Genomic DNA, 24,760 nt, shown 5'->3' on the forward strand with positions numbered 1-24,760 from the left:
CTCTCCCCTCTTCCACCTCCAGTCCTGGCCTGACCTCAGTCTCTAAGTTAATCAGCCTCCCTTCTCCCCACCCCACATCTGTCTTCCTTCAAGGAACCTTCCAGTAGCTTTTCCTCCCATGCCATGCTCCATGATGTCTGGCGGTCAGAGCTCTGTGCTGAGAGGCAGGCCAGAGTGCGGGTTAGCACACATATATGTGTACACTCAAGCACACACTTAGTGTCTCTGAAAACTTGACGGACCATGTATCTATTCATTCCACCAGTCTTACCTCCTCCCTCTCCAGCCACACCAGAAGGCTTCAAGGGCCTTCCCCACCTCCCAGGGAAAACTGAGGTCCAGAGAGATCAAGCAGGATCCTTTTAGCTCCAGAATAGGTGAGTGGGAGAGCATAGATTAGTGCTAGCGTCTCAGAGACCCACCCTGCTCCACCGCTGAGGAGACTATAGGGCCCCAGCAGGATGGAGTGGTTCATGGTGGTGATGGGAGAGGCTGCTGTGGGCCACAGTGACATAAATATAAAAATTGCAATGCCCTAATGTCAGCTTTTTGGCTCCCTCTTCTGAATGCCAGCTGTTTTCTTGATACAGGTTACTTCCCCTTCCAGGAACTCAGCTTTCTTATCTTCAAGGTTGCTAACAGGGTCCAGAGCCCCTAGGCCTGGTGCCAGGAGCCCTCCCCTCAGTGGCCACCCAGTCTCCTCTTGGATGCCCCATTGACAAGAAACTCATTACCCCCACAGCATCCCAGTCAGTGCTGCGCTATTCATTCAGAGAATTTCATTCTTTCAACAAAAATGTATTGAGGGCCTGCTATGTGCCAGGCCATGTTGTAAGCACTAAAATAGAGCAGGAAGCAAAGCCCTGTCTGTGCCCCCATGGAACTTAATTTCTAGTTGGCAGAAACAGACACATGCATATAATATAGAGTTAAGTGGTGGTAAGTGCTATGAAGAAAATGAAACAGGAAAATGGATAGAGAGAGATCAGCGGCAGGGATGGGGGAAAGACAGCGCTACTTTAGATAAATGATCAGGAAGATGTCCCTAAACAAAGATTGATGAGAGAGAGAGAAAAAAAAGAGAGGGGGAGAGAAACATGTGAATATCAAGGGGAGAAAATTCAAGGCAGGAGGAATGGCAATGCAAAGGCCCTGGGGTAGAAATATTTTCTCAGCATATTCCAAGAACAGCAGATGGTTTGGATGATCCAGGATCTTGGTTTTGCTAGACCAGCTCCTCCCCCAGCGGGGTGAGGGGATTCAGGTGGTGGATGCAGTCACACTTCCCCAATCCCTTCCTTCATGCCCCTCTGAGTCCGGTGCCCATCTGGTGGTCTCTGCCTCTGCTGTGCCTCCAAGGAATCCAGATGGTCAGTCGTGAAGTTGGAACAGTAAGAGAGGGCAAAGGGGACTAAGTGCCACTTAGCAGCTCTGGGGTCTCCAGGGGATGGATAACAAAGGCAGGGCTAGTCCCCCCCCACCACCTTGTACCTCTGCAGCCTGGATAGTGAGCACTGAGAGCTCACTGACCGCAGCTGCACTTCTCCCAGCCTAGAGGGAGGAGCGTGGGGCCCCACCTTGACCCCAGCACTCAAAGGCCCTGTACCTCCGCATACATGCAGCAGTGCTCCTGCCCTGAGCGGCTCTGCAGGTCCCAGAGGATGTCCTGTTCTTGGTCTTTCAGCTACTCTCAATGTCCCTGCGAGGGGGAGGGACTGATGTCACCACCGCAACTTTAGAGGTGGAAACTGAGGCTCAAAATGGAAAGCAACTTGCACAGTGAGTCTGGGGCAGAGAGAGGCCTTGCACTTGAGTCCCAAAGCTGGTTGGTTCGCCTGCTTGCTGCTGCTTCCAAAGCAGGGTCCAAATGTGGATCCTGCATTTCCATAGTCAGCTTCGGGGCCAGCATTCCCCAGGCTGCAGGGACACATTATGAGACCTCAGGCACCAGCCAGAAAGGCTCTCACCGTCTCTGCAAACAACTTCCTGTCCTCATTTGGACTCTGCTGCACACCCCCACCCCACCATCAGTTCCCAGCATTTCTTGCCAATGATTTCCCCACTTGGTCCTAAGGGCTGCTCAGGTCCTCCCGAGCATGCCACAGGAGAAGTGGTGAGAGCACGTGCCACGCCTCTTAAAACAACTGACCCCAACGGCCTTTGTCATACCCCAAGCCTGTTGCCTTATTTTTTGAATGAGGAAGATTACTGCAGATTTTGTTTTAAAGGATATTGAGACCAGAGCCCCAAGAGCAGGGAATTTTTAGTTCACTGCTTTTGCGAGGAACTGGATGTGAAAGTTTGTGAAACTGCCAAGGTTTAATTGACAGTGGTAAAATGATAAATATGCATAAACTGCAAGTAATGTCTAGTACTGACTAGGAGTCTCCTCTTTGGGACATAGGTCTCTGCAGATCACTCAGTGTTGATCAGCCATGATTTATTGAAGGCTTTCTTGGTGCAAGGCCAGGTAGGTAACAACTCCTACACAAGGCAGGACGGGAGGTCCCCTCAGAGAAGGACAAAGCTCTGAGGAAACTCCCAGGAGTTGAGGGTACATCTTGGAGGGCTTCATGGAGGAGGTGGCATTGAAGCTGGACCCTGGAGGAAGATTCAGATTTGGATGTGCACAAATAAGAAAGGAGAGAATCTAATGCGAAGGGTGCAGCATGAGCAAAGGAGGGGAGATAAAGCAGCATCTGTGAGTGTGAAGGTCAGTGAGTTGTCCAGTTAAGCCACCAGCAGGGGACTGGGAGGAGGAGTCCTAGGAGAAAAAGGATCCTGATGCTTTGTGTAGGGGGCCCTGAATGTCACGCTCAGGTAAAAAAGTGAGTTTGGGTTTTATTCTGTAAGCAGATGGGAGAGCTTCTTTGATATATACACATTTGCATTGTGTTGCACAATTTATAGAGTGCTTTCTTATTTGATTCTCAGAAACAAAACAAATGACAACACAGCCTCCTGCGAGACCAGCATTACTGTTATCATTGTCCTGATTTTACAGTTGAGGAATGTGACTCGGGAGGTTCTTGGGGAGATCCAAAATAAGATTTCAAACCTCAAGCCTCCACTTGGGTCCTTCCTGTTCCTTGACAGTGTCCAATAAGTTTTGAGCTGGGAGGGGGGCAACAATGTCTGATTTGTGTCCAGGAGAAAAAACACTCTGGCTGCTGTGTGGGGGAGGAGAATGCCAGGGAGGAGGGGAGACCCTGTTGGCCAGTGGTGTGTCGTCATAGCGACAGGAGTAAGGCCAGAATGGGAGCAGGGAGGAAGGATAAGGGGCAGCCCAAGGTGGAATTGCCAGAAGTTGGCAGCCTCCTTGGTAGGTGGGGAGAGGGAGTTAAGAGGAGGGAGGAGGCCCATGTTTAGGTATGCGAGACTGAGAATAAAATTTCCTGTTTATATAGTCTGTGGCCAAAGGGAGAAGGGAGACAGCTGGATCCCTGGGGACCCTACACCAGCTGAGACAGCAGGTGCAATACTAAGGAGCTTGGGTTTGAGAGTCAGGGGACCCCAGGTTCGAGTCCCGCTGCTGGCCCCTTTACCCAGGTAACTTGGTTAAACTATTTAAGTGTCTTGCACCTTAGTTCATTTATCTGTAAGATGTTAGAATTGGCAGTCAAAAAGGAAGTTACTGATAGAAAACTGGTTGCCTGGAGGGAGATCATAATAATACGTACCTCAAAGGATTGATCTGAGGATGAAAAACACTAACGCCTGTCCCACACGGAGCGCAGTGCAGGTTACACAGGGATCACAGGGACTCTTTTCAGCACCAGAGTCCACTCAGTCCTTTATTTGCACAACATTGAAAGTCCTCACAATGGCACTTTGAGGCAGAAACAATTTTTATACTTGTTTTACAAGTGAGGACGCTGGGGATAGAACCTCCTGAAGGTTCACAAGGTTTTGCGATGGCATTAGTTTTACCGCTATGTCGCAGGTAAATAAATGAAGCGGCGACTGAGAGGGTAATTCACATACGAGCAAAGGGGGTGCCAGGCTTGGAGCTCGGGGAGTCAGGTCTGAGCCAGGCTACGGGCCCACCAGAGGATGGACAGCCAGGCTGAACTTGCCCAGTTAGAAGAGTGGGCAGCCCTCTGTGGGGTGGGCGAGACGACTCTGGGAGCACCCGGGGGTCCCAGCGTGCCCTCTCCTGACCACCCTGGACCTCTTTCCTCTGTCTGTCCCCAGCCTCTGGCCGCTCCCACCCGGCCAGCCCCAGCCCGCCGGGGCCGCAGGCCAGCCCGGTGCTGCCGGTCAGCTACCGCCTGTCGCACACGCGGCTGGCCTTCTTCCTGCGGGAGGCGCGGCCCCCGTCACCCGCGGTCGCCAACAGCTCCCTGCAGCGCTCCGAGCCCTTCGTGGTGTTCCAGACCAAGGAGCTGCCGGTCCTCAACGTCTCGCTGGGGCCCTTCAGCACCAGCCAGGTGGTGGCGCGGGAGCTCCTGCAGCCTTCCAGCACCCTGGACATCCCCGAGCGCCTGACGGTGAACTGGAAGGTGCGGGCCTTCATTGTCCGCTCGCGCGTGCCTGCCTCGCAGCCCGTGGCCCAGGTGCTGTTCTACGTGGCCGGCCGGGACTGGGACGACTTCGGCGTCACCGAGCGGCTGCCCTGTGTCCGCCTGCACGCCTTCCGGGATGCCCGGGAAGTCAAGAGCTCCTGCCGCCTCAGCGGGGGCCTGGCCACTTGTCTTGTGCGGGCCGAGCTGCCCCTGGCCTGGTTCGGGCCCCCAGCCCCGGCTGCGCCGCCCACGGCCCGCCGGAAGTCCCCGGACGGGCTGGAGCCGGAGGCGACGGGGGAGAGCCAGCAGGCCGAGCTCTACTACACGCTCCACGCCCCTGATGCGTCGGGGGGCTGCGGGGGCTCCCGCCGTGGGGCCGGGCCCGGGGTGGGGGCCCGAGCGGAGAGCCCTACCCAGCACCCCCTCCTGCGCATCGGGAGCATCAGCCTGTTCCGCCCGCCCCCCAGGAGGACCCTGCAGGAGCACAGACTGGACAGCAACCTGATGATCCGCTTGCCAGACCGGCCCCTCAAGCCCGGGGAAGTGCTCAGCATCCTCCTCTATCTGGCCCCCAACTCCTCCTCGCCCTCCAGCCCCAGCGTGGAGCACTTTACACTCAGGTAGTAGGGAAGATGGGTGGGGATCTGGTTTCCCTTCCAAAATCAAATGCATACCTGACTCCTTGTGGGTGGGCGGGAGGGGGGACCTCCCAGCTGTATCCCTGTCCAGCATCCTAATCCTGAGTCTGTCATTTAGCACTTGAGCAACCTCAGGAAGATACCTCGCTTATTGGAGCCACAGTGCTCTTATCTGTCTAATGGCAACAAACATTCCTGCCCATATTTCTGGATCTCATAGAAATGGCATCATGATAAAGAGGAAATATCAGTTTCACAATCATAGATGTCCAGAAAAATAGAACTGGGACTAGAAGGCCCTTAGACATTTTACAGACAAGGAGACTGAGGCCAAGAAAGAGAAATGGGCTCCAGAGAGCAGCCTCTTGGCTGGGAGCCAACAGAAGCATGTGTGTGTGTGTGTGTGTGTGTGTGTGTGTGTGTGTGTGTGTGTGTGTGTGTATGTGTGTGTGTGTGTGTTTAGGGACATTTGCTCCAGTCCTAGAGTTGGGAGAAAAATTTTCAGGATTCCCAGCTCTTCTACACCTTGAAAAGGACACAGTTTGCAAACTCAAAAATGCCTTCGATTGTATCACATCCCCCCAAAACATGATAATATTTCACACTAGGAATCTATGGTTTGACCTATGTTGTGTAACTCTGAGGACACACACCAAAATGCTTCCCCACCCCCAGACACTATGCACGGGACCTGAAATATCACCGTTAGCCTGCAATTTCTAGTATTTCCCTGTCTCCTCAGTGTCCTACCTTCAAGTTTAAATATTGTTGGAAAGAGTCATGCCTGATTCAGTGATTGATACCTGAATGTGAACATAAGTTAAATCAGTCATCAGAGATCTTGGGCTGCATTAATAGGAGTAGAGCTTGCAGAATTAGAGAGGTGGCAATCACCTCACTTTAGCTGGTGTTCATTGGGGTGCAGCTGAAGTGTCGTATTTAGTATCACATTTAGTGTCCAGAGGAGTGTGACCGGCTGTGAGGTGATTCAGAACTATGGCAACAAACAATTGGAGGAACTGAAGGAAAGAAGATTCAGAGAACACCTACTCACTTCGCCAGCTTTTTGAAGAACTACTACAGTTAAGATGGAGGGGAATTGTTCTCTGTTGCCCAGCAGAACCTGTGGCTGTTTTAGCTCAACTACATCCAGGGAAGATCTTTCTAGTTTTCATGGGCTTTCCGAAAAAGGAATGAGATGTGTGCAGAAGTAGTGAGTCCTGTCACTAAGGTATGCCAGTAGAGATGAGGCAAAGACTTGGCAGGGATATGGTAGAAGGGATTGCAGCTTTCACCGAGGGTCAGAGTTTTCAGCTATGTGATACCAGATTCCCCAAATTCATCTGAAACATTCATCTGAAACATCCAGGACTCAGGGTAACTTAGCTTATCTGTTCTCCTTTCCCCCAGTACAGCCTAGTGATGGTGGCCAGTTGGGCAGCTTTGGGCTGTAGCCTGACCCTCTCCCTCTTCTTCCTCCCACTTTGTCCCAGGGTAAAGGCCAAGAAGGGTGTGACCCTTTTAGGTACCAAGTCACGCAACGGCCAGTGGCATGTGACCTCGGAGCTGCTGACTGGGGCAAAGCACTCAACAGCCACCGTGGATGTGACCTGGGCTCAGGGCACACCCCTGCCCCCCTGGTGAGCCGGAGTTGGTGCATCTACCCACCTCTTTGCAGAGCAGCCATCTGAGAGGGGTGGGGAATCTTTGAAGGAAGAGGCTGGGCCTGGGGAGGGCTGGGGCTTGGCCATTGGGGTCTCTGAGGTCCAGGCCCCTCAGTGGCATCCTGGAGCTGGAGCACCTCAGATGGGCTGGAGAAGGCTCACAGGGCCCCATCAGGTAGCTCCCAGGGAGGGATGGGGTCCCCATTGAGGGTTTCTGAGCTCCTGGGCCACTCCCAGCCCTTCATCCTCTGCTCTCCTTCCCTCCCCTCCCCTGGCAGGGAGGGCCAGGGCCCCTTGGAGATCCTGCAGCTGGACTTTGAAATGGAGAACTTCACCAGCCAGTCGGTCAAGCGGAGGATAATGTGGCACATTGACTACCGTGGCCACAGCGCCCTGCCTGACCTGGAGCGGGCAGTCACTGAGCTGACGGTCATTCAGCGGGATGTGCAAGCCATTCTGCCCCTGGCCATGGTGAGCAGGCAGGTGACCGGCCCAGAACATGCCTGGGTCTATGCATGCATGTACATTTGTGTGACAAGAATGTGAACCACTGAGTATATGTACAGATTGACATGTGTGTATATGTGAGATTTCCTGCCATGCCCAGGTATGCCTGTGTGAGAAGGTGTGTGCATGTGTGTTATATTTGTGGGGCCATGAGGACAGCAGATGCTCAGGGGGCAGAGGTGGGAGATGTCACTATGGAGGGACCACTGATGGGAAGTTTGCAGGAGGAGGTAGCAATGCAGTTGAGTCTTGGAGGTCACCTGGGAGGGAGGGCTCCCAGAGATGCACAGGGTGTCCTAGGCAGGGCATTACTTGGGCAAAGGTACAGTAGTGAGAATATGAGTAGTTTGTTCAAAAGAACTATAGATTTAGAAAGAGTGTCATGGAGTGGTAGGGTTGGAATGATTGTCTGGAGCCAGCCCAGGGCAGCTTGAATGGCCAGGGGCATGTGTTGGATGTTACTGTGTGAGTCCTGAGGAGCCTGGAAGCTGTTTAAGAGGAGACGGCAGGGGCCTGGGGAAGGATTGGTTCCTGGCAGCACAGTGAGGTGGATCCTGAGGTTCCTGCAAAAGCCCAAGTGAGCAGACCATCTGTCAAGGAGAGCGAGGCAGGGTGGCTGCCTATCTCTGCACACGTGTGCAAGTATCCCCACTGGAAGGATGTGCATCTGAGGAGTCGGGGGGGGGGGAGTCCAGGAGCCGGGGCCTTAGCTAGTGTGCCCCAGGACAGAAGAGGACCACAAGCAGAGCCCCCCTCCCCGCTTCTTCTCCCTGCAGGACACAGAGATCATCAACACGGCCATTCTGACTGGCAGGACAGTGGCCATCCCTGTCAAGGTCATTGCCATTGAGGTGAATGGCCTCGTCCTAGACGTCTCTGCCCTGGTGGAATGCGAGTCAGACAATGAAGACATCATCAAGGTGGGCATCCTGGAGGTGGGGGCCCTGGGGAAGAAGCCCTAGGCCTTCAGGAGAGCAGAACCTCAGACCAGAGTCCAGATGGCTGACTCTTACTCATCCACTAAGACTGAACTCATGCCTCCCTGTGCTGGGACCCCTTCTGTTGCAGCAGCTGCCCCACCCTTTTCCTGCTACAGCACTGGCCTGACTTCATCCCAAGCTTCACCACACCATTCTGAAAGGGTTCATTCCCAAGTCTACTGACTCCCATGGTACTCCGTCTTCCTGCCCCTGGATACTGCTTTGGCCAGTCCTGGAGGGCTTCCTATAGGAATATGAAACAGACTGTCAGGCCAGAGGGGAGAAGGCAGTGTCAACAACTTGAAATCAATCTAGCAAGACATTACTGAACCTTGGTGTGTGGCAGACACTTGGCAAGGCAACAGGGGGTGGGTGAGGGAGACAACCCCTCAAAGACCTGCTCTGAACCCAGAGTGCGAGTGATCGGATGAAGGCAATGTAGCTCAGGAAGAAGCCTGAAGAAGTATGTGAGTAGGGCCAAGCGTGAAGGTTGTGTACTGAGGGCTCCACTCCCGGCACACACACTCCAGCTCCTCCAGCTCCTAAAGGCTCCACTCAGCCGTGAGCTCCCACCCCACCCCTGAGCTCCTCCCCAGGGACCTGCTCTGGCTCCAGGTCCTCCACAGCCTAGCCCACACGACACTCATCTGACTCAATGACCCAGTTTGCCACCTCCCCAAGAGGGCTCCAGATTCGCTTCTTCCCCTGGCTTTGAACGGTGGTCAGAAGTGAGTTGGGAAGAGGAGGCAGTAGAGTGGGCAGTGGTGTGAGCAGATGTCCAGCCCTGGTACCTGTGGGGTGGGCCAGCCGCTCACTATGCCACCCTCCAGCAGGCATCAAAATCAGATGATGAGACAACTGAATTCGTTTTTGCTCCTGTAAATAATTCAGCTTGAAGGAGAGCAGGACCGTTGGAATGTAGATGCCCTCCTCCTGGTCGCTTGGGCTCCCTCCTGCTCTCTCTCTCTATGCTTTGCCTTTGGGTCCCTCCAAGTCTAGGGAGCATGGGGCTTACCTCTTCTATCCGTGATCCAGGAAGGATGCCTTCCAAGGGAGCCAGAGCAGATGGTCTGGTGCCCCCCACTCCACTGCATCACCCCCTTCAGAGAAGCCTCACCAGAAGCCTGTGGGGCTGTCCCCTGCTGGCAGACTGGGATGGGAAGAAACAGGTCTGCTCCCAAGGGCCCTCACCCAGCACCTTCTCTGCCACCCAGACTCCCCCACCCCAGCTCCAGAGCAGAACCAAGGGGAATTAGAGAAGATGTTAAATGAAATTGGTTACAAATCTCGATGAAATATACTCAGGTCTTATGGAGTCTGCCACATTGTAAGTGGAATTTACAGGTCTGCAGTTGGAATTCTTTGCCTTCCGATGTGGGAAATGAGCATTTCTGGCAGGGCTGCTGTCCCATCCCTCCACCCACCCCTCTGAGATGATGATGGGAGGTGGCAGAGTTTGGGATGCCCCAGGGGCTCATCTCCATGGATAAGCCATAGTCCCAACGCCCCTGGGTCCTTCCAGAGCCTTCAGGGCATCATCAACCCACCAGCTGAATGATAGACCTGTTCCCAAACTCAAGACCATGTACCCATGGACGTGCGCCAGCATGAGCACCTAGATGCATGTACACACAGCATCCGTTCTGGGCTGCCAGGTGTGTGCGTGGGCATATTTAACACACAGAGCCATCTGCGTTTGCCCTAAAGTACTGGCAGTGACACCTCTGTGAGTGGGCACAGGTATCCACCAAGATGTACTCAGCAGGCATGTGGTTTCCATCCAGGGAACCTCTAGGAATGCAAGTCGGTATCCAGGTGGGCAGGCATTTACCACAGCCACATCCGTTGGTGGCAGCCATCCACCCATCTATGCTTGGGGTTCTCCGGTCCTGAGTTTTCCTCTCCCATTCCCTCATCTCCACACCTGGTTAATTCCCCCTCACCGGAAATTAACTACCTGCCCATTCTCCTGGGGCAGCCATGCCGGAGAGGCTGTGGAGGACATGGGCCTGCCCCTCATCTCCATCCCCTCCACCTCAATGTCCTCCCTGCCCAGTTAAGTGCCCATGTCCTTTTCTGCACCATAGATGACTCTACCTGCCAGACCCCTGGCTCCAGAGCCCCGCCAGTCCTGCTGGGGGAGGGGAGCCAGCCCTGAGTGGCCCTCACCCTGGAGCCTCCTCCAAAGTGTGGCTCTGACAGATCGGGAACAGCCGCTGAAAAGCATTTGCATGTTGGCTCCTTACTAAGGAACAAAAGCCTTCCCCAGTGGGCACCAAGAGGTGATCTAGAGAAAGAGCAAAAGCAGTGATGGAAGCCGGGACTCCCAGAGGAATCAATGCCTCCTTCCACTGGCCCCCTCTCCTTCAGCCTCCTAGGACTTTCCCTCCAGCCCTGCTTGTCAGACCGAAGTTCCCTGCATTGCCTCACAGGAAGACCTGTACGGCAAGACGTACCAACTGTTCCTCCCTTCCCCCAGGTATCCAGCAGCTGCGACTATGTGTTTGTGAGTGGAAAAGAGTCTCGAGGGTCCATGAACGCCAGGGTCACCTTCCGCTACGACGTTCTCAATGCCCCCCTGGAAATGACAGTCTGGGTCCCCAAGCTGCCCTTGCACATTGAGCTCTCAGATGCCCGCCTCAGCCAAGTGAAGGGCTGGAGGGTACCCATCCTCCCCGACCGGAGGTACAGCCCCTCTCCTATGGCAGATACTTGGGATACTCATGGGTGGATACAACCTCGGCCAACAGTCTGACCTGCATATGGGTATAAGGCCCTTGGTATACATAGTCTATCAGTTGGTTGTGCAGTGAACAAACTTTCATTGACCAGCTACTGTGAGCTAGGCACTGGCAAGTGTTTGAGAGATGGGATGAGTATGGCCAGTGCCTGACCCTGCCAGTCTCTCAGTCCAGCAAGGGAGGAAGGCATGTGCATGCCACAGAACATGGTGATGGGTGGGAAGCCCTGTGTGCAGGGAATCAAGTGGCACAAGGAGAGGACTGCTTCTTCCTCCAGGAGAAGTCAAGGCAGGCTTCCTGGAAGAGATAACTCTTGAGCTAAGTCTTAAAGAATGAACTGAAAGGAGTTGGCTGGGGAGACAGGTTAAGAGACTGCCTGCAGTCAGGCAGACAAAATGGAGCAGACACACCTGTACGCATGTGCCCCAGCCTGGGCACACCAAGGACACACTAGTGAGTGCATGAGTGCAGGCACACTGTGACTCATACTCAGGCTCCCTTGTGGGCTTGTAAGCTCAGGCACCTGGATGCCCATATGTGGGGCATATATGTGTGTACTCACCGCATTCCAATCACCCACTCAGAGCTGCTGGAGAGAAAAGCCCAGCAGGGAAGAGAAGAGAGGAAAGTGACAGGCAGCTAAGAGCAGGAGGTGGGTGGGGCTGGAGAGAGAAGCAAGTGGTGAGAGAAACAGGCAGCCAAGTGAGAACTGGGCTGAGTTCAACTCAGAGAGATTTGGAAGAGCAATGTGGCATAGACCAGTGCCTCTCAAACTTTAATGTGTACATGAATCACCTGGGGATCGGAGTAAAATGCAGATTCTGACTGGGCAGGTCTGGGGTAAAGCCTGTAATTCTGCATTTCTCACCAGCTCCTGGGTGATAGTGATACTGCTTTGAGTAGCAGTGGACTCTGAAGCCAGACAGCCTGATTTAAGTCCTGCCTCTGCTATTTACTAGCTGTGTAAACTTGGGCTACTTATGTAACCGCTCTGTGCCTCCATCTCCATATCTGTAAAATGGGCACAATAACACCTGCCTCATACGATTTTTGTGAGGAATAAATTAATTAACCCAGGTGAAAGAACTCTCTGTGTAAATGAATATTCTAGTTGCTTGATCCCCCAGTACACCAACAAAGCACTAGCTACAGAGAGAAACACTTGACTTTATCACCAAAGCACACCTTCCTGACAGTAAACCTCTCAATTTTAGCATTTTTTTTTTTGCAATGTGCACAGGCTGAGAATTTCCCAAATCATCAAGTCCAGGTTCCCTTTTGCTTAACAGTTTATCAATGTGTCTCTCTCCTCTCACATTTGACTAAAAGCAGCAAAAGGAAACCAGGCCACAATTTCCACACCTTGCTTGGAAATCTCAGTTAAATGTTCGAGTTCATCACCTACAGGTTCTGCTTAGTGTCCTCATAACCGCAGAACACAATTCAGCTAAGATTTCTGGCATTCTATAAAAAGGATCACATTTGCTCCAGGTTAGAGCTTAAAACAGTGCCAGGCACAAACTTAGTACTGAAGAAGAGGCAGCAGTTGCTGTTAGGATTTGACACCAGCTATTCTCAGGCTTGGCTTAAGCCAAGAGGAGGCATATAGGAATAGGAGGTAGGGTCAAGAAGGTACTTTTCTAGGAGAGAAAAGACTAGGACTCCTGGCTCCAAACTTAGAGATGAAAGGCACGAGCCAGAGAGGAGGCCTGCTTTTGCAGAGCTTCTGGGAAGCTGGGAGGACCCAACAGGACAAGGGTGAGGGGTGTGAACTGTGCAGGTCAGAGTCCAGGTGAGAAGCCTTCAGCATGACATGTCCCCACCCCAGGTCAGTCCGGGAAAGCGAGGACGAGGACGAGGAAGAGGAGGAGCGGCGGCAGAGTGCAAGCCGGGGCTGCACCCTGCAGTACCAGCATGCCACCCTGCAGGTCTTCACCCAGTTCCACACGACATCATCCGAGGGCACCGACCAGGTGGTCACCATGCTAGGCCCGGACTGGCTGGTGGAGGTCACTGACCTAGTCAGTGACTTCATGCGGGTGGGTGACCCCCGAGTGGCACACATGGTGGACAGCAGCACACTGGCAGGGCTGGAGCCAGGCACCACCCCCTTTAAGGTAGGTATGGGCTCTGTCCCAGCACAAACGGGCAGTGTTGGGAGCCTTATTTACCTGTGGGTGCAGAACTCAGATTTTCCCAAGCCCAACTGGCCCCCAGAACACTCTTCCCTGCCTGCCCCTTGTCTGAAATTCCAAGGTCAAGCTCTCTTAGCTTCATCCTGGTAAAAGTTCTCACTCCAAGCTCTATCAACCTTTATCAGTCCTCAGTGTGGGTGACTCAAGCAGACCCCTCCCTGAGAGCAGAGGGGGAGCAGGTGAGAGTCAGCCAGCCTAGAGTCCAGGAAGGTGCGTTTAGTGATCTAGGAACTCAACTTTGACCTTTCCTGACTTGTTTCTACCCTAACAATTGGGTTACTGGATAGAAATCATCTACCTAAGAAACTATTGTGACCTGTAGGCTAGAATCTGCCTGCAGACATATCTTCTTCATAAAACAATTGATCCAACGTGTTTTCAATTGGGAGATTTCTCATTTAAAAAATACATATAGATTTCTGGTTTCACAAAAAATGAATCTGGCAACAATCAGCTGAAGCCAGTATTGGTGCCTCCTACACGTGAGAATGAGTTCCCTCATTTTCCACGGTCCTCACCACTCCCTTTTGTCTCCCTGACATTGAGGTTGCACATCAATTGCTACTTATCACTGTGTGGGGGTTGTTGTTTTCCTTAGAATTGGCCCACCTCTCTCATTTGTGTTCTTGCCTGACTCCTATGAGCCCCCAACCCTCTCAAGACCTCTGGACACTGGTTCCTGGTTGCAGACCTGAGCCAGAGCTGCGAAGTCCTGCCTTCCAGCCTGCCTCACCCTTCAGGCCCCTCTTGCAGCAGTGCTGGGATTTCTCCCTAGCTGGGGATCTTGGGCAGGGGGGTTGCGCTTTCCTAGCTCTCTCCCATCCCGGTCCCGCTCTGCCTCAGGTGGTGTCTCCGCTGACGGAGGCTGTGCTCGGGGAGACACTGCTGACAGTGACGGAGGAGAAGGTCAGCATCACACAGCTTCAGGCCCAGGTGGTGGCCAGCCTGGCCCTCTCCCTGCGGCCTAGCCCTGGGAGCAGCCACACCATCCTAGCCACCACAGCTGCCCAGCAGACCCTGAGCTTCCTCAAGCAGGTAACTGGTTCCTTGGCCCACCAGCCAGGGATTTGGTGGTACGGAAGGAGGACCTGGGGGCTCTGCTTTGCCCTAGCACCAAGAGTCCCCAAATTAGGGCTTTAGGAAAAGGAGGATCTCTGCCCTCCATGCTCTGCACACCTGCCCACCCCATGGCCACAACATCTACGTGGGAGGTCAGAGCAAGTTCTCGCTTGCTGCTCTTGCTACCTGAGATGTTCCCTCTGAGAGTCTCCCTCCTGGATTCACAGAGGGCTGTCACCTCCACATCACCCCCAGGAAGTACCCTCACTTATCTCTGGAGCCCCAAGTATACACCATAGGCATAGCCACAGGACAAAAGTGGAAAGGTGACAGGTGGGAGTCCTAGGGAGTGAGGAGGTGACAGGTGTGAGTCCTGGGGAGTGAGGAGGTGAGCATCAAGTGCTGAGCCCAGAATCAGGACACAGGGGTCCTCTGTCCCTAACTCACTCCATCACCCCAAGCCAATCACTTCTCTCTGAACCCTGCTTCCTCATCTGGAGCGAGGGCAATTCTCAGAAGGTTTTAGCCAACAGGCAGAAGTGAGTAGTGGGTGTGTATTCTCAACAGCTTGTTGTCTGATGGGGGTAAGCCCACGGTCAGGCATGGAGATACGGAGCTATTCCAGCAGCAGAAGGGACTTGAATTAGACCCAAGGCAAAACTTACCTTCGGCTCATCCAGGGCAGAGGGGTGAAGTGGACAAGGGCATCCTCAGAGCAGTATGAGGCCTGGATGCCATGGTCTGGGATTTACCCTCCCCGCACCCTGTAAGGGGGACTCTCACTTGAGCAATAGTTCTTAGTGCCCGCCACAGGCCAGGCACAGTTCCAGTGCTGAGAATACAGCAGGGAGCCAGAGACCTGTGGTCCCCGCCCCTACAGAGCCCAGGATCTAGCGGGAAGCCAGCTAAACAAGCTCTTTGACTCCTGACCCCTCCTTCTCCTCCTCCTCCAGGAAGCCCTACTGAGCCTCTGGCTCTCCTACAGTGATGGCACCACAGCCCCACTCTCCCTCTACAGTCCCCGAGACTACGGACTGCTAGTGAGCAGCCTGGATGAGCGTGTGGCCACTGTGACCCAGGATCGGGCCTTCCCTCTGGTAGTGGCTGAGGCCGAGGGGGCAGGGGAGCTGCTCCGCGCAGAGCTAACCATCGCTGAGAGCTGCCAGAAAACCAGACGCAAGAGTGTGCTGGCCACGACCCCTGTGGGCCTGCGGGTGCACTTTGGGAGGGACGAGGAGGACCCCACTTATGACTACCCGGGCCCCAGCCAACCAGGGCCTGGCGGGGGCGAGGACGAGGCCCGGGGAGCTGGCCCGCCAGGCTCTGCGCTACCTGCACCGGAGGCCCCAGGCCCGGGCACCGCCAGCCCCGTCGTGCCACCCACAGAAGACTTCCTGCCGCTGCCCACCGGCTTCCTGCAGATGCCACGGGGTCTGACCGACCTAGAGATTGGCATGTACGCGCTGCTGGGCGTCTTCTGCCTCGCCATCCTCGTCTTCCTCATCAACTGCATCGTTTTCGTGCTGCGCTACCGGCACAAGCGCATCCCGCCCGAGGGCCAGACCAGCATGGACCACTCTCACCACTGGGTGTTCCTGGGCAACGGGCAGCCGCTGCGAGTGCAAGGGGAGCTCTCGCCGCCGGCAGGCAACCCGCTGGAAACCGTGCCCGCCTGCTGCCACGGCGACCACCACAGCAGCGGCAGCTCTCAAACCAGCGTCCAGAGCCAGGTGCACGGCCGGGGCGACGGCTCCTCGGGCGGCTCAGCCCGGGACCAAGCCGAGGACCCAGCCAGCTCGCCCACCTCCAAGCGCAAGCGGGTCAAGTTCACCACCTTCACCACGCTGCCGTCAGAGGAGCTGGCCTATGACTCAGTGCCCGCCGGCGAAGAGGACGAGGAGGAGGAAGAGGACCTGGGTTGGGGCTGCCCCGATGTGGCGGGCACCACGCGGCCCACTGCAGCCCCGGACCTGCACAATTACATGCGCAGAATCAAAGAGATTGCATAGAGGCGCCAACCGGAGTAGCAGGGACTCCCCCCATCGGGGTCAGCTAGGGGTAGGACACAGCCGGGACCCCCGGTTCACACGGACTCTGGGCGGCTGAATTGATTTTGTACTCCCTGCCCCTGCAGCTTGGCTCGGTGCGGGTCGGGCCGCCTCGGTGTCTGGGCCTTCCCTCGCCTCACACCGTTACCCTCTTCTGCCCCCTGCAGGTGGAGGGCTCTTCCTCCAGTGGCTCGCAAGGAGGAAAGCAACCCCAGCCTCTGTTCTACCCTTTCCAAATCTCCTCCCATCTTAAGCAACTCCCTGCCCCAAGAGTGAGGCAAGGAGGTCCAGCTTGGGGCCAGGTGGGCCCACGCTGTGTCCTGGCCCCTCCTCCCATCCCCCCTGTCGTCCCCCTGTGCTGGGGGTTCTGTGGGGGTCTTGTGTCACAGACTGCACAAAGACTTTCCTCAAACTAATATTCAGGGATTTCTGTCCTGCAGGGTGGGGAGGTGGCGGCTGCCTGCCCTGCCAAGGATCTTGCTGTGGATGACATATCTGGGGGCTAGGGGAACAGCTGTAGCATCTGCTGGCATTCGCGTGCCTCCCAGGACCTGGGAGCTGACTCTACAGAGAGGTCTGGTGCCAAGCCAGGCACCTTCCTGAGTTCTCAGGACTTCCACCCCTGCCCCAAGGCTTTGGGCAGGGACCTAAAGGGGAAAGAGTCCTGGATCCATCTCTAGCCAAATCACACCCCAGAGCCAGAGGCCTGGGGACCTCCTTGCCTTCCCCTTCCCCCACAGCAAGGTCAACACTACTACGCCTTAGCCACCCCTCACCCTGCTGACCGCGCCTTCCCTCTGCAGCATAGGGCAGGCAGCCACCTATCCCCCACAAGACGGAACCCAGGAGGGGAGTAGAGGGCACCGGGGAATGCTGTGAGGGACTTTAGGGTGGGCAAACGCAGAAGGGAGCCAGTGTCGCCCCTACCCCATCCCACAGCCATTTTTCTCTCGGGTTCTACCCACCACTGTGTCAGATTTTTCTTAAATAAATGGAAGTGGTCAGACTGCAGGTGGGGGCAGCAGCTCCCATGAACAAACAGTACATGGTGGCTGGCTCTGTATCTTCCTTGTGTGCATGGGCAAACACACACACACACACACAAAGAAGTCCACACATGCGCGCGCACACACTCACGCACTGGGCACACTACATGACATGAGACCAAAACTCGGCTAGACCAGGCTGTGGTCCTGCTCTTCCTCCCCCGACCTGCAGGTCCCTTAAGACCCTCTGGTGTTTTGGGATGCCCAGGTCAAGGGATGAAGAATCCGCTGACCCACAAATGTGCCCTTATAAAGAGGTGCCTCCTCTAAGGCTCTGTCCTGATTGGCTCAGGGGACGGAAGGGCAGGCCTCAGAGCTGCAGAGAAAGATCTTCTGGGGCGCACAGAAAAATAAGGAGAGAGGTGAGAGGGTTGGTGTGCCCACCTGAGTTACTCCAGCTTCCTTCACTGCCCACCTCTGAGGTGGCCCTCCCTGTAACCACCTCTCCTCCCTTCTCTCCCCCTTGGTGTTGATGGAGAAAGCCTGGGGATCTACACGTTAGAAACCAGACAGGAGAGAGCACATGCGTGTTGGGGTGCCCCTCCCCACCAGTGGGCCATGGGCTAGCTGCATCTTATGCCACACTTGACCTGTGAGTGTGCATGCAGCCTCTCATGAGGCCCTGGGAGCCCACACCCCAGCACAGGCAGCAACCTAGGGGGCACAGGAGCTCAGGCGTGAGTGGGGCAGGAGCTCAGCCAAGGCTACCTGGCTAGCATCCAGTGCCCATAGACAGGTGGCTCTGGCAGTCACTTTTGGAAAGGAAAGGAACAGTGACCAGCATGTGTCCCAGAAGCAGCCAGCAGCAGAACTGGGGCTACACTGGCACCTGCCCAGACATGCTATTGCTCACTATGGAAGGAAGCCTGGCCTCCCACAATCATCTGCTCAGCTGATGGCTCAGCCCAGGGTGGTTGTGAGGATTAAATTGGATCATGTATGGAGAGCACTCTGCACAGCTCCCGCAGACAGCATGCCTAGTACAGACAGCTGCGCATAGAGGGTATCAATGAATGGACTTTGCCACAACCAGGTCTTAATTTTCAGGCAAGGCATAGGTCTGAAAGGAAGACTAGAGACTGACCAGCTGTGCCCAAGATACGTTTGGCAACAAAGAAAGAGTGCAGCTCAGCAGCAAGTAAGGAGCTAACAGCTGAGCCTAAAGCAGAACCACAGGGGAGCCTGGCAGGGGGGGCTCTCCTTGAGCTCTCAGAACAACAGTTATCTGCCATTCAAACATTGTCCTGACTACATGCTCCTGGAGGGGTATGGGGGTCTCAGTCATTTTTTAACCCCCTTGTGCTTAACCTGGTGCCTGGAATTAGCAAGTGCTCGACAAAAGATTGCCTACCAAATTAAGTCCAAATGCAAACTCTAAATGGTTTTCACATTATCCCGTATTGAGGAATTTGCTCACTCTACCACCTTATTTGAGGTTTATCACCTCATCCCCTTGGAGTTCTTATAAGAGATGAGGAGGGCAGGGATGTGAGTTGAGGAAGAATACACTAGGTTGGGGATGTGTGTCAGGTGGGGTAGGTTGCTGGTGTGAAACTTGGAACATGGAGTCATTTGTTTCCTCAAGGCATTAAGCTCCTATGCCCTGGACCCTGATGGGGAGTCTGGGAAGCAAAACTGGATCTGTCCTCAAGGAACCCCCAAGCCCATAGAGAAGATGGACAAGTCAGCTGCCCATTGTCATTGGGGATGATGACAGACCTTTACCCTAAGTTGACAGGGCACAAAGGAGGACAGGAGAAGACAACCAAAGCTGAGTTTGCTGAGGATAAGGCCAGGGACAGTCCAGTAAGGAGGACAGAGGCTACAGACTCCACACCCTGTGTTTTGCTGCCTGACTTTGCACTTGCTTTCCCTATGCCTGGAACACGAGTCCCTGGTGAGAGGGGAAGCACAGAAAACACACATGCAAAGGTGCGGAGGCCAGAGAGGGTGATGGGTCCAGCAAGGACAGGAATCAGGCTCAGACTTGAGGTTTAGCTCTTGTGAAGGAAGGAAGGATGGAGGAGAAAGGGGACCCATTAAGGGGATGCTGCAACAGAAAGCATGAGGCCCTGAGCCAGAGCAGTAGGTACAGAAAGCTGGGAGCAAACTGTACCCAGGCAAATTTGGCTACAGAATTCACCAACTGTACATCCCACACGGGGACGATGAGGAGGAGACATAAGCTGCTTGGCTGCAGACATCTCTTTCCCAGATGAACTTCGGACACCAGGCCACCCCAAGCAGGAAAGTGGAATGCTGTTTGCAGGCACCAAGGGTTTCACAAACAGGGAGACGAGGACCTAGAGAGGAGAAGCAGTTGGCTCAAAGGCACACAACAAACTCGCAACAGAGCCAGAGCCATGCCTGCTGCCCTGTCCTGTAATTTGTGTCCCTCTCTCCTCATCCCTCACCCCCTGTCCAAATGCGAGAATTCAGAAGCAATTGCAAAAAACGTCAACTCCTGACCCTCGTGGAGTTCAAGCGGGAGCCGGCTTGGTGGGAATGCAGCAGGACATTAAGTTAACAGCCCCTCTGGAATGGCCTCAGTCCTTGCACTCCTCTTTAAAAATTTGTCTTCAACCCCGAAAACGAATCGAGGGACCTTGTAAAGAATAGTTATTGACAGAGAGTTGCTCAGGGAGCACCAGGGAGCCAGGCCCATGAATCAGATCACTAGCAAAATGAGATTTCTCAGACAGCCAGGGCTGGTGAAGGCAGACCGGGAGATTTGGAGGAACTGCCCGGAGCCCACCCTGCCGCAGCCCCAGCCCCACACTGCCCGCTGTCCTCTCCACATCAGCCCTGGATGCTCCTCCATGCCTGTCTTTAACAAACACTAACCTCAGCCCAGTGTGCTCCCCTTAAGAGAAGGCTTCAGGGGATGGGGTGTGGGGAGTGGGGTTGGAGCCCAGTTGAGAAAATGGAAAACACAATAAGTAGGCTAGAGAAGGAAACTCTCGTCTGAAGGGGCAAAACGTTCTAAGATATGTTGGCAGGGACTCGTGGGGTCTGACAGTGCATTTGCCATGTGACCTTTAGCTAATATGTCACTATTTCTGAGCCCTGGTGTCCCCATACATAAAAACATGGGAATCACTGCTTCTAGGCAGTGTCTCCTGGCCTCCCTGAAGAGGCCCTGCTATTTCAACACTTGTATTTCTTTTTCTCTCTTTTTTTATTTTTCCATGTATTTATTTATTTATTTATTTAGAGACGGAGTCTTGCTCTGTCACCCAGGTTGGAGTATAGTGGCACAATCACAGCTTGCTGCAGCCTGGGCATCCTGGGCTCAGGCGATCCTCCTGCCTTAGCCTCCTGAGTAGCTGGGACTAGAGGTGTGCACCACCACTCTCAGCTACATTTTTATTTTTTATATTTTGTAGAGATGGGGTCTTACTGTGTTAATCAGGTTGGTCTTGAGCTCCTAGCTTCAAGCAATCCTCCTGCCTCCCCCTCCCAAAGTGCTGGGATTATGGGAGTGAGCCACCATGACTGGCAACACTTACATTTCTAATAAGAGTCGTGGAAGATAGGAATTATGGCCGTTTTATAGATAAGGAAGCAAGCACACAAAGAGGGCAAGTAACTTGCCTTCAGTTTAGAAGTGACCTGGTGGGCAGCTCTAAACCTACCTGCTTTCTGCTATATCCTGAGGCAAGTGATGATGATGGAAAGTGAAGGGAATGAGGTTGGAGAGATTTTTAAGTGGGAGAAGAAGAGGTAAGGGTCTCTAAGCATTTGATGTGCTCAGTAGTGGGGTCAAGGCTGTGGGACCCCCATTTAAGTCACAGATTGGGGATAGTGTTGGGGCAGATGGAAAACTGTGAATATGCCATAGATGCTTGGCCTCTGCCATTGCTGGAGTAACCACACTCCCTCCTCCACTGGGAACTCCATCCCTAGCTGACTATCACAGCAGACAACCATCAGCTCCTGAAAGCAGAGAACCAGCAGAACTTCCTGAGCAAGGCGCTGAGCTGAACTTGTTCGGAGAGCTGGTGGCACAAGTGGAGATGCCTCATGTAGGGAGATGGGCATAAGCCAGCACCTGCCCTTTCCCTTGAGATACTGGCTGTTCCTTCAGCCTCTCGGGCTAAACAAGAGAAACTGGGAAGTGGAAGCCATCCCCTATGGCCCTCATCCTTGCTACATCGGCTCAGTGAATGCTTATTATACCCTTGCCATAGATCTCACAGAGTGGCAAGCACAGAGGAAGTAAGAGTATTAAATAACCACTGGCATTCACTGAGAGCTCATTACATACTAACCACCATAGAGCCGTCATTTTATTGACTCCCCACAATAACCAAGTAAGATAGGTATTATTATTATACCCATTTTACAGATGATAAAATTGAGGCTCAGAAAAGTTACATGACTTGTCTCATGCCACCCAGCAAATAAATATTAGAGGCAGGATTCATTATAATAGTCCCAAGTTCTATGGTCTCTCTGCTGCTCCACACTGCCCTCCTCAGTAGAGCCTGGCAGTTCAGATAATCATTCTGACTCAATGGCAAGAGTGCTAGACTGGATTGCAGGGGCTTAGTGGGGTTCTCACTCTGGCATTGACTGGTCAAGTGGCCATGAGCCTGGTACCGCCCACATCTGGAGGAAACCAAGACCCTCAACAAGAGGCCAGGAGCCAGGTGGTCCCTCCAGTGCTGTCCCTTCAGTCTTGATGGTTCTTGGGCCTTATGGTATGAAGCCTGGGCGCACCCAGACCTGCCAGCTCACACCCTCCCTTCACTCATCCTCTTGGATAGTTGTTGTGTGGTGGGAGGTGGCAGGAGTGGGCAGTAACAAGTGTCAGGGGTCCCCAGCTGTCCTCCAAGCTTTGCCAGCTCTACCATCCTCTATTTGGTGCTGCCATTGGTGGGTGCTCCTGTGGGTTTGGGGTTTGCTGTGTTGGAGGAGGCTGGGCATTGTGAAGGAAAAAGGGAGGATGGGAATGGTAACTACCCCTTTGCTGTGTGTGCCAGAAAGACAGTGAGTCTCAGGGTTAAGACAGAGCTGGAAAGTTCAAGTCATCTATCCTCTGCCCACAAGGAGTGCTCAGGCAAAAGAAGAGAAAAAGGATCTGTCCTACAGCAGCTCCCAGGCTAAGGGAGAAAACAAGACTCTGGCTCATGAGAAATACCCAGTCTGATGGGGGAGACTAACCATACCATGAAGAAATGATGTCATACATTCAGGGAAATATACAAATAAGTGCAAAGTAACCTATGCATGTAATTTGAGAAGAGGAAATGGAGCAAATGCAGAAGCCAGGCAGTTCATCAGAGAGGTAGCCCGGAGAAGGGTAGAAATGGTGTGAGGAGAGGTACTAGAATGGGCCCACCAGATGGCTGGGATGTCCAAAACAAGCTGAAGATTAGGAGCGGGGATGGATTTAGCCTGGCTGGAGGGCTGGAGTCTTGGGGGCCTGACTGAGAGGAGGGGTGGGTGTAGGGAGGCAGAGGAGGTGACCCTCCCTCACATCTCAGAGCCTGGAGCAGCCCTGGAAACCTCCAGTCACAGTGTGAATTTCCTGGGTCTCTGCCGTCCTGTGAGATGGATCTGGACTAAATGTTCTCTGAGTGTCTTCCCCATTCAGGGCCCAACCCTAACTTGTCTGCAAAGCGGGTTCAAGTATCACCATCACTGGTGTCTAACAGCCCTCCCTGGTCACTGAGCAGGGCTGGAGCACAGAGTGGGCCTCAGCACCCTGTGTTAATCCCAGCTCTGGAGCAGGAGGCAGATAGCTGCAGAGTCCCCTGAGGATGAGGCCAGCAGAATTTGAGCCTTGTCTCTGCCATCGCCTTCTTGTGTGACCTCAGGCAGCCCCTGCAGCCCTCTTTGGGCCCCACTGCGGGGCTGGAAGGGCTCTTTCCCGCTTGACCTTCTGCAATTCTAGAATGGCTTCCTTTCTCCTCCATGACAAACATTTCCAACAGTCCTCCTGTGCTTCCCATGGGACAGGGGCACTGGGGCTGCTTCCATAGCTTCTGCAAGGTGGGAGGTGTGGGAAGCTGCCAGTGAGGAGAGTTGACAGGGAACAAAGGAAAAGTGGGCATGTCCTGGGAGCCAGCCTCTACGGCCTCATCTGTAGCAGAACTCTATGGCCCAATCCCTGCCCTGAGGGTTGACCCCATCTGACAGACCCTTCCACACCCAGACACAGAAGAGGGGAAGGGGAGAGAGGGCAGAAGGGTGTTTAGAAGGTTGAAAATGGTGGAAGGTGCAAGGAAAGGGTTCCTCTTTCCTGCCTCTGCCCTCCTTACTACCTGCCACCTCCATCTCGATGCACTCTGCCACTCCAAGAAGCAGAGAGCCCAGCCCACACCTCCCCTGGTGGGATGCAATTCATCAACATTGACTGGAGCCTGGAAGATGTCGGGGGTGGGCCCGCCTGAGCCCACTCCCTCTACACATAGACACACTTGCCCACCAAGTCCCCCTTCCAAAGTCCCTGCCTCTCTAGGCTCAGTTCCAGAATCATCCCTTGTGGGATGGCACTCTGCCAAGGAAGGGGCAGGCCCCGTGGGGTAGGAGAGCTAGAATCTTGTTAGCCCACTGAGCAGGGATCACATGTTCCAGAGATTGGGGAGAGAGGAGAGGAGGGGGAGGAACGAATACTCCAGCAGCTGCAGCTCCTCGAGATCTTTAGTGATGCCAGGGCCACGGGGCGACCCTTCACCCCAGAAAACCCCACTCCAGGAAAACACAGCAAAGCATCAGTCATACCTGGTGATAAAAGTGCAGCCCTTGTCAGGAGACAGGAAACGGGCTCTGTGGGCACTGGGCACACAGGGCACACACATGCACACCCACTCCCTGCATACTCACAGGGCACACACTGTAAAGGCACACTCTCTGAGCACTCTGCTCACACACCTGCCACACTCACAGGGCACAAACATGCGGGTGCACATATGCACATCCACCACACATGAGCACTTGTGCATATGCATGTGTACCCTGGCTACTAGAGCCACACAGCTCTAGTGCAGTAATAACCAGGCAGCTAATGGGAAGGCAGAGTTCACAGGGGTGGTGGCCAAACCCAGGCGTGGGCCCAAAGGAGAGGGGCTGGAGTAAAGACAGCAGCCCTCCAGACTCTAGTGTACCCGGGGGTCCCCGCAGAGGGGAACTGCTGCCCATCTGTGTAAATAGCCTTCAGAGGTCCTTATTGGAATAAGAGCTTCTCAGAGGGAGGGGTGACCAGGAGCATATCTACTCCATACTTAAAATAATAGATAAACAGTCTCATGGGACTCAGAAGAATAGCCATTTGCATGCAAGCCAACTCTGAGTTAATGACAAAGATTCTTATCTGTTCATTAAAGCAGACTAGCGGGCTCTCTAAGTGAAAACACTTTGCAGTTAAAGGGA

The 24,760-nt window shown here is 54.0% G+C and overlaps 1 protein-coding gene across 2 annotated transcripts in view; it reads left to right on the top strand.

Annotated features, from left to right (window-relative positions):
* TMEM132E (transmembrane protein 132E) overlaps nucleotides 1–17,381 on the top strand; it is a 59,382-nt gene extending 42,001 nt beyond the window's left edge. Inside the window, exons 2-10 of one of the 2 annotated variants that reach the window (XM_010379563.2) lie at nucleotides 4,195–4,652; nucleotides 4,923–5,125; nucleotides 6,637–6,783; nucleotides 7,086–7,278; nucleotides 8,091–8,234; nucleotides 10,774–10,979; nucleotides 12,864–13,152; nucleotides 14,074–14,265; nucleotides 15,243–17,381. In XM_010379563.2, the coding sequence (XP_010377865.2) occupies nucleotides 4,195–4,652; nucleotides 4,923–5,125; nucleotides 6,637–6,783; nucleotides 7,086–7,278; nucleotides 8,091–8,234; nucleotides 10,774–10,979; nucleotides 12,864–13,152; nucleotides 14,074–14,265; nucleotides 15,243–16,298 (2,888 nt within the window). In that variant the 3' untranslated portion in view covers nucleotides 16,299–17,381. Of the gene's footprint in view, nucleotides 1–4,194; nucleotides 5,126–6,636; nucleotides 6,784–7,085; nucleotides 7,279–8,090; nucleotides 8,235–10,773; nucleotides 10,980–12,863; nucleotides 13,153–14,073; nucleotides 14,266–15,242 lie in introns of both variants that reach the window. The other variant, XM_030923932.1, reaches the window with a different exon arrangement.
* The last annotated feature ends 7,379 nt before the right edge of the window (nucleotides 17,382–24,760 follow it).

The sequence above is a fragment of the Rhinopithecus roxellana genome, chromosome 19 (genome assembly GCF_007565055.1).
Source record: "Rhinopithecus roxellana isolate Shanxi Qingling chromosome 19, ASM756505v1, whole genome shotgun sequence".
NCBI lineage: Eukaryota > Metazoa > Chordata > Mammalia > Primates > Cercopithecidae > Rhinopithecus > Rhinopithecus roxellana.